We start from the raw sequence: 15464 nt of genomic DNA, 5'->3' as shown, positions 1-15464 counted from the left end.
TGCCTTTTACCCCCGGGAAAGACCCGGTACTCAATTTTTATAGAAGGCTGAGTGAACCTTGGGGCCGTTCTGAAAGTTTGGCAACGAGAAAAAATCCTATCACCACCTGGGATCGAACCCCGGACCTTCCAGTCCGTAGCCAGCTGCTCTACCAACTGAGCTACTGAGTAGTGACATTAAATCTTTCTTCTTCTCTTTCGTGATTGGCCGACCTCTGGGATACAGGAGGTTCAATTTCTGAGAAAAGTTTCGCGATGGGCGCCCTCAGAGCCCTTTCCGTGCTATATCAACCACATCAAAATCTATGCAGTCAGACACACTGTATGTTTTGTAGAAAAGATTCTTGGGTTCATCTTTCCGAAACTGTAACCATCGAATCTTGAGCCATTCCACTTTTTGTTTATTTTCTGATATCTTTCTGTCTGTTATTTCATTTTCTAAAGTATCTGAACTATATAATAGTTCGCTAGTCATACGATGGACCTGAAATTTTGGATTTCTTTTCTTCGCATCAGCTATTACTCTTTCCCACTTTTCAGGAACATATACTTCGTGATAGCGTTTAGACCTCTTGATGACTCCAAAGTCTATAACAGATATCAAAACTGTGGCCAGGAATTAAAAATTTTTTATTGATCACTTGAAGGATTGGATGGTTTTGGCAATACGTAAGATAAGAAGAGAGCTGTTCTGCCCTCCACAGCTGTCACTATAGAGTGTAAGAACTTTGGTTGTCTGTGGGAGAAAATTGTTGATATGATTGAGAAGGCATGCCATTTCGAACTCTATAGTCATCTAAAATGACAAAATAAAATGGTACATGTGGTGACATAAGCTGTAAATTTTAGCCAAACAACAACAATTATTCGTACTTAGCACTAAGCTTGCCAAACCAACCTCATCAAGGGATTTTAATAGATTTGATTTCGTAAAATACTACCTTTAATTATGTTTCATATGCATGCAAATAGAGCTAAACTTGCTTACATTATAAAATATTAACTGAAAATATCCAACAAAAATAGTGCCTAACCCTCTGCATTTCTTATAGGTTTTGAAAAAATGTAAGAGACAAACTTGCCTAAGCATCACATTATATAAACTTTGCAAAAAATACAATTAAAAATAAGGGTTATTTACAAGAAGTCGTCGCTGAACGATTCACATTATTTCCAGGTTAGTTGAATCAACTCATCTAGTGAACGACATAAATCTTTAAAATACTAGATGTCTCTATCCCTTCTCCTCTTGTTACTTGTGAGCCGTCCCAAACCCCGACCTCCACCCGTAAGAGCGCCAGTCCTTATATACCCGTCAGTCAAGGCCTTCTGACAAATAAAAGCAATTGACAATAGATACCTCAGTCATGACAACCTCATAAAATATCCTATCAATTGAATAATCGATCTTGCTACGTACAACATAATTATATTATATTATTACCCATTTCAGCGAGTACCGACGACCACTGCAAAATACGATAATTTGGTCCAGGGAGCATTCTCTTTTAGCACAAGGATGATTTATGTAACATGTTTCTAAATTATTAGTCTTTTAAATACCGATACATTCTTTAATAAATCACTGAAAAACAAATGTGAATATAGGAAGTGGAGTGAGTACGAAATTATTATTATTATTTGGCGCATCATTTTTACGTAAATAACGACAAATAAAAAGGGATTATTAGCAAGTAAGTACACTGGGTTTGTCAAATGCGCATCACCATGCTTTCCAAAAGGCACTTTTAAGTGCCCGACACCCCGCTTTTTACATCATGTGCTATACGTCGGATCATCATCGGGGCTTGCAGCCCCGATACCCCGCTTTTTTCATCATGTGCTACGCGTCGGATCATCATCGGGGCTTGCAGCCCCGATACCCCGCTTTTTACATCATGTGCTACACGTCGGATCATCATCGGGACTTGCAGCCCCGATACCCCGCTTTTTACATCATGTGCTACACGTCGGATCATCATCGGGGTTTGCAGCCCCAATACCCCGCTTGCTACGTGCAAAACAATTATATTATATTATTACCCATTTCAGCGAGTACTGACGACCACTGCACAATACAATAATTTGGTCCAGGGAGCATTCTCTTTTGGCACAATGATGATTTATGTAACATGTTTCTAAATGCTACGTACAACATTATTTTATTATACTATTATTACCCATTTCAGCGAGTACTGATGACCACTGCAAAATACGACAGTTTGGTCCAGGGAGCATTCTGTTTTGGCACAAGGATGATTTATGTAACATGTTTCTAAATTATTAGTATTTTAAATACCGGTACATTCTTTAATAAATCACTGAAAAACAAATGTGAATAAATAGGATGTGGAGTGAGGACGAAATTATTATTATTTTTTATTTTTTGGCGCATCATTTTTACGTAAATAACGACGAATAAAAACTAACATGCCACATAACATTATTTTAAGAAATACAGGAAACAAGCATAAACAATATTCACCATTCTTAATGATCGGGGGATAGAAGAAAAACGTATGGAATAGAAATTACATACAAATGTGCGTGTAATAAACAATAAGCAAACCATCTTCGATTAATCATTTCAAAACAACGTGAATATAGCGTGGATTGTGTAGGAAAATAATTTCTTATATGTTGCTTCCAATGTGCATCATTGTTAACTTATGAAAACAAATGAAAATTAACATGGCATATGAACACTATTTGAAGAAAGATAGGAGATATTAAATAATATTCATCGTTCTTAATGATCTTTGGATGGAAAATAACAATGAAATAAGTATAAAATAGAAATTACATACAGGTGAGCATATAAAAAACCGTAAGTAGAATTATTTATTTGATTAATAAGCTTAAATTACTCCAGGTTTAGTGTGTTGTGTAACAATAGACAATGGAATCGTTCACAGAAGTGAACTATAAATGATGTGAATCGTTCAGTGCATCCATCTTGTTGTGTAACAATAGAAGTGAACTATAAACGATGTGAATCGTTCAGCGACGACTTCTTACAAATAACCAAAATAAGAAATCATCCATTAAAATATACTTATTATAAAAATTACTTACCTGATGAAGTCAGATCACCATAATTGGGTTGATAATCTTTGTCAGCATCACTGTTATCTTCAAACATGTTATGAATGGACTTCAGGTCTAACTCTTCATATGCCATGTTTGTTTGTTGCTTAGGCAACTATGTCGCACAACTTGCGTCTAGAGCCTAACCTATTCAAAAGCTTTCACTTGAGTAAATAGTTAGAATTTCACTCGCCAGGTGGCAGTGGTGTTACAGTTTTCGTATTAATAGAATCTTTTGACACTAGATGGCGGCAACACTAAAGCCGAAAAATAGAGATGTGTATTGTTTTATTAAGTCTTGCTGCTTTACACTCTATTCCCTGAGGAACATTCAGTAAATATGTTAAAGGTTAAAAAATATTTGGCAAAAAATATTAATTTACAAGCTGTCCGACAGGGAATATGATCATTGTAGGTCTACTAATCAAAACCAAGTAACTGCAAATGGAAAGAAAAACCATAATTCTGATGACAAAATGTAGGCCTATTCTGATTTCCTGAAATATAATGATTTAACATAATATACCATTTTATGAGGTCAAACATTTGTTTGAAAATGTCGATTCCTCAACATATTCTCAAATACTTCAAAACAAAATCTCATCTAGCTCTGATAGAAATTAAAAATCAGAAGAATTCAACACACGGCAGTGATACCAAGCCGAAAAGTTATGTTTCCAATAATGTACGATGCAATATGGTCTCATAGCAACACTTCATTGGAGAGGAACAATATTTCAAGATATAATTCTCATAAATTAGATTCCACTTGTGTAGATCCCATTATGTAAAATTTATCCTCCAACAATTTGATGAATTCTGGAAAAAAAAGCTAATGAACAATTTTCTAAAACAAAAAATAGAACAATTAAAGGATATAATTAGCCACCTACCCATTATCTCCTGGCTTAGTTGCTTCATAGGTGGTGCCTTGTCGGTATCACTTGTGACCTGTCTTCAGACAGTTAACTAAACAACAAGAAAACAAGGGATCAAGATGTAAAAACCAGGGATATAATATGCCTTTACTGAAATCAGACATTTTCCCTAGGACTGGTATTTAATTTTAATATTAGGATATATTACTATCTTGGAAATTTCAAGCTCATAGGGAACTTGCACTCTAAATATCATGCAGTCGAATACAGGGGCGTTTTAAATGAAAATAATACTAATTGATCTTATTTCTCATTACGAATGTCATAACAATAGAAACTTGTTAAAACTAGGGTTGCCATAATGAAGAAACAAAGAAACCAGTACATGATTCACATGTCAATTTGATCGACAGGAAAAAACGTAGGAATTTATAAGAAACTTATAATTTATTTTTCAAATTAATATCACTTGTTTACTTAATGTGGATGAGACTGGCCACTTCAGTAATACATTTTACCTTATCTAGCACATTATTTGGCATGCAATTTACATTATTACCATTTATTTTAGCACCACACCATTCATGTCTGTATATCACCGTCACAGAACCTCTCATACTTCTCAGAACTGTGAAGAGAAGGAAGGATGAGTTTGTGAAGCTAACTGCAATTTACATTTACCATATTATACTCTATCTGCAGATGTGTTTACTAACTTAAGTGATACCGTAATTTGTTTCTTTCTTGTATCCACTGACTATTCATCAAAGAAAATGATCTTTGAACGTTGGTATTATATCCACATAGAGAGAAATAACAATTCTACCATTTGCAGCTGTTCTAAGTACTGCACCACGGAAATACAACTGCGACAAAAATTTATCGAGATTTCGTGTGAAATCATATTTTTAGAAATTTCCTCTTTGTTGTGCAGTAGGAAAAAATTAAATTTTATCACCTAGTCAGACAGAAGGCTCTTACTGAGTTCGTAAGACGTATTATCTTGCACCCATTTGAGTATCATTTGAACACTATCTTACAAATTACTGCATTTTTCCAGATTTCTGTCCGACTTCATTCAAAATCGTGGACATCAGTCTTTTCTCCCTACACTATAAAGCCATGGACTGTCTGCGGCATATGGCAGCCCTTTGTTACAACCCAATTCCAATTAAATTTAATGCATTTTCTCAATTCTCTTCATCAGATAAATCAGATCATTTTGAAGGGATATGTGTTTACATTCACAAAAATATACAAGTAAGCTCTTGAAGGATGTTTAATTTACATTCAAACAATATAATTTATTGCAAACAATAAATGCATAATATTCTAAATTGCAAAACTTTAATTAATAATATAATTTGTTTATATCTACATTTTATACAGTTATATTACTGAATCATCAATCAATGCAGAGAACTTAAATTATACAACGAGAAAGTGAACTGGGCATCAGCAGAAATATTTAAATGTTCCTTATTAATGTTGGAATATGTCTTGAAATGTTTGTGAGATGCCACAGAAACTAGTGAAATGCCATAAGTACGCCTCAAAATTGATGTTTCTATTTCGATAAATAAGATAAATTGATGAAATGAAGAAACTGCTGTAATGGAATTGAAAACTGGCAAAGCTATAGGCAGTTTTACAGGTTTTCCCGATTGCAGGGTCATGGGGATTGTGTCAGTCTTCAGTCTGGGCATTGCACACAAGTATCTTTGTGGCTACTCCGTGCCGAAGGTGAGTGTAAGCTCACGTCTATCACGTGTGTTGTGGGGGAAAGGCGTCATAAGACACAGCTTCTCTCTGGTGCTGACCAGCCTGTACAGCTACCACAATGCCCCTGATGTATGGGACGATCCCCAGCCAGAGTGAGGATTTTGATTACTTAAGAAATGATCTATAAAAGACCCAAAAAGGGAACAACTGGATAATACCCACGGCAGAGCAATGTCGATAGTCGACATTACTCGCTGGCCACTAGTCACCAGGCCGTACCGAGCCGTGCCAAACAAAACACAATCAAAATGGTGGTAGTAAAATTCGCGATTATATTCTTAAATAATTCACTGCATTAGTCAAGTGCAAGACTTCTGGCTTCTGTTGCATTCAAACAATTATAAAATACGATAATTTGGTCCAGGGAGCATCCGTTTTTGATGCAAAGATAATTTGTTTGGCTTGTTTCTTAAATAAAATTACGAAATGGCGTTCCTGTGCTTAACATTTAATAAAAAAAGAAATATAGCAAAACTGTTTTGTCTCGAGACTCTCATCTAAGTCACGTAATAGGTCAAGTAATCTACTTCAATATATTTGCGCAAATATATCTTGTAGCTAACAGTGGTGCTATCTCTCAGTAATGTTCAGAACGAAGGAGGTAGAGAGAGAAAAGAAACAAATTTCTCCCTCCAACGATGCCACACACCAATGTCGTGTTCTTATGTTGGCAAGATTGTGTATTTACTTAAATTTGGTGCTAAACATAACGGCACGGTTCAAAGATACCGTGGGAATTCTCCAGTTTAGCGCCAAAATGTTATACTATAATGACTAGAACCCGGAATTTTAGGTGCTAAAAGTTAATATTGTTCCTCGCTATAGTTTAATATAAAAGCCATGCCTCCACTTCATTGAAATGCTATTCTTGTCATTCAGTATTTTCCCTTCGGTACTGCTAAAGGTCTCTAATCCTCTTAACCACCACTTACAAACTAGCGCACGATTTACAAGATCATTGCCATACCTCTACTTCATTGAGATGCCATTCTTGTCATTCAGTATTTTCCCTTCGGTACTGCTAAAGGTCTCTAATCCTCTTAACTACCACTTACAAACTAGCATACGATTTACAAGATCATTGCCATACCTCCACTTCATTGAGATGCCATTCTTGCCATTCAGTATTTTCCCTTTGGTATCGTTACAGGTCTTTAATCCTCTAAACCCCACTTACAAATTAGCACACAGTTTACAAGATCCATTGCTCAGTCCTTCTTCTGACTCTGTTGTCTATTATTACATATCAGACTCTTGTGAACTAAGCTTAAAACTTTCCTCACGGGCACTAGGCCTACTTCTATTCATCTACACTCAGTGACATTAACTTTTAGCACATAAAATTCTGGGCTCTAATAATGACCTAAAATGCTGAAAAAACAGACCTAAAAACAAACAGTCCTATACATAAGTAGTCAAAATACAACCTTAAATTAACAGCTCTTCAGACTGTCTACTATGGTATTCCCATATAAAAGTATAAAAATTTCCCACACGAACACAAATTTTCCCACAACCTACAGTGTGAGCTATAATAAAATAATTAATTAGGTCATAATTAAATGTTCAGCTACAATAAAAGAGAAGGGTGGATGTACCAACCACCAAATCTCCTCCACATCTAGCATAGTGTATCCCAATAGCGGAAACTAAAATGGATGCTGGTGACTTCAAAGGTGCTCTAGTTCAATTCTTTTATTTGGAAGCAAAGAGTACAACTTAGCTGAGAGCTTCATGTGCTATTCTATTCTCTTCTTCCTTTTGACATGACTATCGAAAAAATACTTCGAAGTTCTGCATTTGAATGAGGTAGTGTCAGTACTAATTTTGCGAGTTTTCCTATATAGGGAAATTTTACTTCGTCATTGAAGACTAGCTTAAATTACTAAAAAAAAATTACACGACTACTATGAAGTAGCCAATGTGTGTTATCACCATTTAATTTGAGAAAAATTCGTTCCAGCACAGGGAATCGAACCCAGGACCTCTCAGCTCTACCCGCTGAGTGCTCTTTCCAACTGAGCTATGCTGGGACACGATCCACGGTGCCGGCCGAACTCCTCTCATAATGTTTTACAGCCTTACTACCTGCACTTTAGACAATGTAAGTCATACATGCAGGAGCGCATATTTAAATGACTTTATGGCCATATTCAACATCAGTTTGTGAAAACTGCTAACAGTTAATAGCTATATCACATATTCATTATATATGAGGTCTCGCCTACCTCATCCTGACATTGTATACACACGCCCAGGAAAGATTCAACTGTTACATGGGAAAATGCCAAAAAGGTGACACTACAAAAACATTACATTACAATGTTTTTGAAAGAGGCTTATGCTATCTTTCGAGAGGAACAGTTCAGGCTTTTCAAAGTTTTGCAGTTTGAAACTCAAAAATGTCCTCTTATTGAAGGATATACCATGTGATCAATGCAGATGTAATTTACATGAACACTTCATTTTTAAATTGAAAGCACTAAAAATAATTTATTCTGAAGAATTCTGGAAATTTACGCTAAGTAAAGTTTCATTAAATTCTGCATGTTGATAGAACTCTTGCTGGAAGGTCTGGGGAAAAAGATTCAGAGGCAGACTGACTTTGTTCTTGAAGGAAGGCTTTGTTGATGAACTTCGAGATATTGTAATTAACTATTTTCCAGAAATGATGTGACATGTCAATCTGAAGAGAATTCAAACCATGGTATTTGAAAATGACAAACTGGATTATAATATTTGTATATTACAGGTGGACTTCTCAGTGTGATTCAGTTGTGAATACCAGGATGAAATACAAAGTGCTTTATGCATAGGCAGAGTTATGGGAGAGGGGGAAATGGGGGGCGGGGCACTGCCCCCCCCCAAACTTGTCTGAACTCTTTTTTTTTCCGGTTAACGTTAGAAATTATTGAATTCAAAAGATCTAAATTTAGATCTTATTTGCTTTTGTTTGTGATTAAGTTTCTGTGCTTAAATTGACGAATTAATGTCTTCAGATCGTGTGCCTGCACTATAATTTTATTTTAAATTTCTGAATGTATAAGAATTTCTATAGGCCTACCTCATTTGAGGAATGTTTCTTTTGTAACTGCCTGTGTTACAAGTCTGCAGGTGTTCAGACCGCTACTTGGAGATGATGAATAACATACTGCACAACAATGCAGAAAAAAGAAAAGTGATCCCGGTATAATGTTTAAACTTAAATACGAGATTAAATAAAATAATTAGAGTTTACATTTCATATGATATCTTCAGGAAGGTAAGCTTCATATAAGGAAGTTTCTGTTAGCACTGTTACGTAGTTTTATTGATGCATGCATGTGTTTCTGTATGATAGAGAAAAAGAGGGAGATTGTTTTAAGTTATGCCCTGTTAGACCTATAATATGTAGTAGACCTACAGTTCAAGCTCTATACAACTCGGTCCGAACTATCACAGATATGGATGTAACACTGTAAGAAACATGTCCTCCCAAAAATACTTTTATTAAATTATCATATACTGATGTCTGATCAGAAAGAGAAAAAGGAATTGGTTGGGTCACTGGTTGAGAAGAAACTGCCTACTGATTTTTTTGTCCTACAGAATAACCATTAATAACCAATAATATCCATTAATAACCATTGCCTACTGAAGAATGCACTGGAAGGAATCGTGAACGGGAGAAGAGTTAGGGACAGAAGAAGATATGAGATGATAGACGATATTAAGATATGTGGATCATAGGCAGAAGTTAAGAGGAAGGCAGGAAATAGGAAAGATTGGAGAATGCTGGGTTTGCAGTGAAAGACCTGACCATCAGCAGAACACTTATGTACCACAGTCAAGCTGTAACAGGGGGAGGAAGTAAATGATGTCCCCCACAACCCCATTATATGGGAATTCTGTGGTTTTACTTTGTCCCAGCCAAGGAAACGGTTCTCTCTCCGCCTATGGCTTTATGGTCTAGGAGAAGAATCCTTTTGTTTACAGCTGCTACATTTTTCATGGATAAATGCAAGATGTTTCAAGTCTGTTTTATTTTTATTTATCAGAGCTTCCTCAAATTAGAGGCTGCCATTAGACAAAGCATACAATACAATACAATAGAAGATGAGAGCTAAAAGAGTAAGAAAAAAGGCAAACAAATACACAAACAATGGCAGTTTACAGAAGAAAAAAAAAATTCAAGTAAAGAATCAATGAAAGCTAAGAAGGAAAAAGAAAAATGATAATGGTGCGTCAATTTTTTTTCCATACACTGAATTAGAGTCCATATACGTGGTTCCGTAAAAGTTTGACTGACTCTTTAATTATGAGGAGGGCCAGTTCGTTCAGAAACGATTTGTGCAGTCCTAGGGTCTTACAGAATTGAGAACAGAAGTTGGGTATCGTTCCTCTTGCTCCAAACATCAATCCCATAACACTGATATCGTGAAGTTGGTATTTATCTTTATAATACGGGATGGTTGGAACGTAGATTGCTCGTTTCTCCTCATGTATGTCTTTGGGCTGTCCTTTGTATGTTTCAAACCTGATGGTGGAGTCGATTATCATACCCTGAGACAAGGATTCGCTAATGGCGATTATGTCAATTCGTCTGTTACTGCCATTGTCGGCGGTTCCGTGGACTTCTTCATAGACGGTGTATTTTAGTTTTCTAAGGGGATCGGCCAATTTAGTTCTAATTGCATGGTGCCTATTTATATACAATGTTTCGCCATAAGGGCAGGCTCCCAGGACATGTCCAAGGGTTTCTATCTCACTGAGGCATCGCCTGCAGTGGCTGTCCTGAGACCTACCGGGTATGGCTCTTACAGCGCTTACGTTGGCAGTCATCTTGATAGCCTCCTTCCATTCACCGCTAGTCATTCCATCGGGCTTAGTTATCCATTTGTTAGAGGGAGTGAATTCACTGTACAGAATAACGCCTTTTCCCTTTTGAGGTAAGTTGCACCATGCGTTGTACTCTCACTGGCGTAATTCGGTCCTAATTTTTCTGATGTTTATTACTCCACTCGTAGAAGTTAGGTGTTCAGTTTCATTGATTTGAAGGTTGTTCAAACAGGTTGTTCCTCCGTTAGACATCTAGTGTTGTTTATGTACATATTATTACACATATTCAACTTCATGCAAGAGTTGACGTGTTGCAAGTAGGTTTCCCAACGTGCGCAGAAAATACCTAAGCCTTTAAATTTTTTGTTGGAATACAACATATTGTCTGGAATATCTCTAGGAAGTTGTAGGATGTCCTTAATTGAGCTTTTAATAAGAAGATCTACATCTTTGAGGAACTTGACAGGTAATTTATCGGGAGGGGTTGTTTGAAAAGGGTATACAAGCTTCGGACAAATGAAGGAAGAAACCACGTTGTATTTTTGGTAAGGCTGGAGCAAGGGTGAGGTGGTCAGACGTTCTGAGAATTTAAGTGTTTTAAAAGAAATAGCTTGATTCTTGAAAAGTGAATGAATATACAGTAAATAAAATGAAAACGTAACATATTTCAGAGTTGTCCTTGGTTACAAGCGTAAACAGATTGTAGCAATGTCTTCTTTTAATATTTAAAACACTATAACATAATGAAAAACACTCCTAATATTTTCAGGAAGCACTGACGCACTATTTCACCAATACACAAAATATCCATCAGAATCTTCGAAGAAGGAAGCGTTAAAATTGAACTAATTACAAGGATAAAGATATTATATTTGTCATGATCAACTTTGTAACAGAATATTTATGTTGGAAAGGGATTCACAACAGCCTGCTGAAGAAGCAATTTGGCGTGATGAACCAGCTTTTGAATTTAAGAATAAGTACATTGTTAGGTTGATGCAGTTCCTCTCTGATAACACAAGAAACAATTCAGTTGAAAATACTTCGTTACGTCTCACAGGAAAGATGTGATAGATGATGTGGGCAGTAATGTGAAACGCTTAGTGAGGCAAAAAATTATAAATAAAAGAAATTCCAACTTTGTGCAGTGTGCAAAATATTTTCCTGATTTGGCAACACAGCTATACCGTAAACTTGTATTTTCCACATTAATAAAGACGATATCAGAACTGAAATAGAAAAGGCAATCCATGGAACACAGTGGCCAAATTTTTAACATTGATAGTTTAGCTGAATTTTGATAGTAGTCTTACAAAAGCAATATGATGGTGGACTTCAAGTATCCCATACGTGACAATAACATCTTAATTAAGTAACCCGAGTAATAGGGCTTGCACTAAGAATCTAAATGCACTCTGAATCTCCTGAAGTGTCCTGCTAAGTCTCATAACAAGCCAAATTTTTTTGCAACTATTTTACTAGCTGTTAGAGCAGGGGCGGCTCTACAACAAGAACTGCAGAGCTGCAGAACCGCCATTTAAATGGACCTGAAAAAAAATAAAAATGTAAAACATGCTTTTATGTAATCTACTTCACTGTTTCATTTATTTTTCCAATTCATTCTCCTTCGATTCGAGATTTTACTGTCTGTAGGAGCCTTGAACTGCTCGAGAATTTTAGCTGTAGTGTACTTTTCAGATCTGTGATTGGCAGTTCCTGAAGCTCAACGTAGGGTAGTCGGCAGCAGAAAACTGGTTTTCTTCACCGTCCCATAAGACTGCATTAGAGCTGCAACCGAAGCAGCTCTCTCCGAATATACAAGAGAACCGCCAACACCCTCATCTCTTTATGACCTGCGTTAGAACACATAGGCTTCTGGACTACTGTATATCATTACAGTTCCAGTGTGTTATAGTACTGTGGGTGGTGTGATGTGATTAGTCAGTGTGCCTAAGGAAATATTTGATATTAAAAATGAATTAAATGAAAACCTAATCGACCAACCCTTTTCGAAATTAAAAGAGAAATTGCATGTTAACTCAAGAAATTAGGACGTCCTACACAAAGTTTAAATATTAAAATTTCTGGAAAAAGTCGAGGAAATCATGTAGCCTACTAGTCATTTTAATACCGAAATGTGTAATGGACACGATTGTTTTTTTGCTGCGCCCATGAAAACGCTTTCTCCCCCACCCGTGTATTCTGTTTAGAGGAGAAAATACATGGACAAACACCGGAGTGAAGGATTTAGTTAATTTGACTTAAAAAGCTAGAAAAGCTTGTGGGGCACATCTCCACTACGTGACTAGTTGTACCAGGTGGGAGAGGTGTAGCGCACGGATGGTTGGAGTACAATTTCGGGTGCACAGTCAACTTCGAGAAGGGGCTGTAATTACACGCGTTACCCGATTTAGATGCAATAAACAGCATGCGTTTGCTAAATACACTACTTTTCATGCAGAACTGCCAACCTTTGTAACCGCGGGCCGCTACTGTGTTAGAGTAATTATTTCAAAATAAAATGTGCTTTTTTACCTTAAGAGACCTTTGCACAGCCTTTACAGAATACATTATTTTGCAGTACACTAGATAGTATGCGAACATCTATAACCTCATTGGTATCACTAACACTGTGTTCTTGTTTCAGAGTTTCATTTTAGAATCTTCAAGTTTCTTTCCTGATGCACAGCCACTTTTACAGATTCACTATGACCACATGCTAGAGGGTTGTAGGTTAGAATTCACATTACTAACAGTGTTCTTACGTTTACCAACATTTCTTCTCTTCTTAAATACGAAATGGCGTGCCCAAGCTTCACAATTAATTTAAATACTTTCAAACTACTTCTATAACCCATATTGTAAGAAAATATCACAAAATGCACATCTATAAACCAACTCAACTGTAACGTACAGCACGTGTATAACGTCACAACCATTGTAAACAAACCGTTGCTACGAAACAAAGCACAGGACGCTAAACCAGGTGTGCCAATACATATAAATTCCCTACAATGAAAAAATTTCGCATATAAGGCGCAAAATTTGAAACATAGTAGAATGCCAGACGAACAGGAGACACACCCACTTTAAATGTCGCTGTCCATTTAAACCGAAAAAAAAACCATACTTAGGAATCAGATACACACTTAAATCAAGGCTCATCTGAAAGATAAAGCTTCATAGATCAATAAAACAGGAAAAAAATGAAAAATTCAAGATTTTTTGGCTTTCTGGGTCCCTTAAGTTTTTGATCTGGTTTCAATAGTTTTGTTTTGACAAGGTTATTCAAGTCAGGTGTTATGCATTTTATTACTTTAGTTTTATCAAGTGAGATTTCATTATTAAACTATATCCCTAGATATTTAATATGTTCGTTTTTTGAGGTAATTGAAGCAATAATTGATCCTTCTAGAGTGGTGATTTTTCCTTTTCGTAAGACAATAGATTTACTTTTTAGAGGATTGAGATTTAATCCTCTTTCTGAAAGGCTGGTGTCGGTATGTTCTGTTCTTCTTATTGTCAAGTGACAGAATTTTGAGGTAAAATTGGACAATACTCATTTTGTACATTTATACTGCAAGAATGTGTAGTATGTATCTTACATTTTACATTGCATTAAACCACAAAATTGGCTTTGCACTGAATATTTTCGTACTGGTTTCATCATCTTTTTTTTATAGAAACAACAATCTCAACTTTATTACCCCATCTTGTGATAATATGTGTTGCATTGGTTGCATATAAGGAAAAAGTTGCTTGAGATCCTTCAATTTGGCTTCTGTGATTTTTCTTACTTTTGGATATAAAGTACTGGGCCCACCCCTCTCTTTCCAATGAAGGGCGACCTTTCTTTCACCACACTCTTTCAGACCTCAATGTTACCCACTTGTATTTTAATTTCATTATCATTGGTTGACTACTCTATATTCTATACGTAGACATTGAGTTTGTAACCATTCTTCTTCATATACAGTATGTGTATATACAACATCTTTCACCCAATCAGCAAGAGACACAAAACCATTTTTCTGCAGTCTTATAAAGACCCATAAATTCTTTCTTCTTTGTCTTTTGTAATATCTTCAATCAGTGCTAGTAAATTGTGATTTACATTTTTCATATGCAGTTTGCGAAGGAGGGATTATTTGATCAATTCCTTTCATAATAATTTTTTATCCAAAAATTTGTCATAGGTGCTCTAGTGGAATGATACGTCTTCTATTCTGTTGGCTTTAGTTGTAATTATTTTTGTATGTTTCCATTTTTTGACAATATTCCAACCTGAGTACTGTGTTAAACAGCTTAGTGATGTGGTATAGGTACTGTCTTACAGGACATTATTTTCAAAGCAAGATTATTTATTTTGTCAGATCCCAGAGCTTTGAACGATTTTAGAGTTTTAATTACCAGTATCTTCTTTTTTCTGACGGAGTAGTGTAAGGTAGGCCTATACTAATATTTTCTATGAAATAATTTATTCATTAATGTTCAATTCATGAATAGAGGGTTCTCTAAATAGTCCCTTAAGTACTTTCCAAGAGCTTCAGTTTTGTTCATAAGTTGACAGTAGATATTCCAATGAATTCTGAAGATATATTATTTTATAGTTGGTTTACTAAGATGTTTTGTGATACACCAAATATTACTAGAGGGTCCGGCATATCGAATATGAACCTCAAATTTGTTTATTTTTATCTCATTTGTTTTCCCATAGTCTGTTTTTGAGATTACCATATAGCCTACATTTCTGTCAGCCTCTGATCTAGTTCTTTGCCATTATTTCTGGCTTTTGATTTTTGTAGGCATAAATACTTAATTCCTGGATTTGTTTAGAATGAATAGTCGTATCATTTTGTTGCTATTTTGACTGCAAATTTAATAGTTGATATATAAGTAC

At 35.8% G+C, this 15464-nt stretch overlaps 1 protein-coding gene across 4 annotated transcripts in view; it reads right to left on the bottom strand.

The window, feature by feature from the left end:
- The window catches only part of LOC138710201 (vacuolar protein sorting-associated protein 52 homolog), a 46726-nt gene that overhangs the window by 12313 nt on the left and 18949 nt on the right, over positions 1-15464 (bottom strand). The window contains exons 1-2 of one of the 4 annotated variants that reach the window (XR_011335156.1): positions 13100-13648; positions 3980-4055 (exon numbers count right to left, since the gene is read on the bottom strand). Coding sequence is in view for 1 of the 4 variants with exons in the window: in XM_069840848.1 (XP_069696949.1) it covers positions 13100-13168 (69 nt within the window). In the remaining 3 variants the exon portion in view is untranslated. The other 3 variants (XR_011335157.1, XR_011335158.1, XM_069840848.1) reach the window with 3 other exon arrangements.

The sequence above is a fragment of the Periplaneta americana genome, chromosome 12 (genome assembly GCF_040183065.1).
Source record: "Periplaneta americana isolate PAMFEO1 chromosome 12, P.americana_PAMFEO1_priV1, whole genome shotgun sequence".
NCBI classification, from domain to species: Eukaryota; Metazoa; Arthropoda; class Insecta; order Blattodea; family Blattidae; genus Periplaneta; species Periplaneta americana.
The sequence above is the reverse complement of the archived record's forward strand: the minus strand, read 5'-3'. Positions and strand labels throughout refer to the sequence as shown.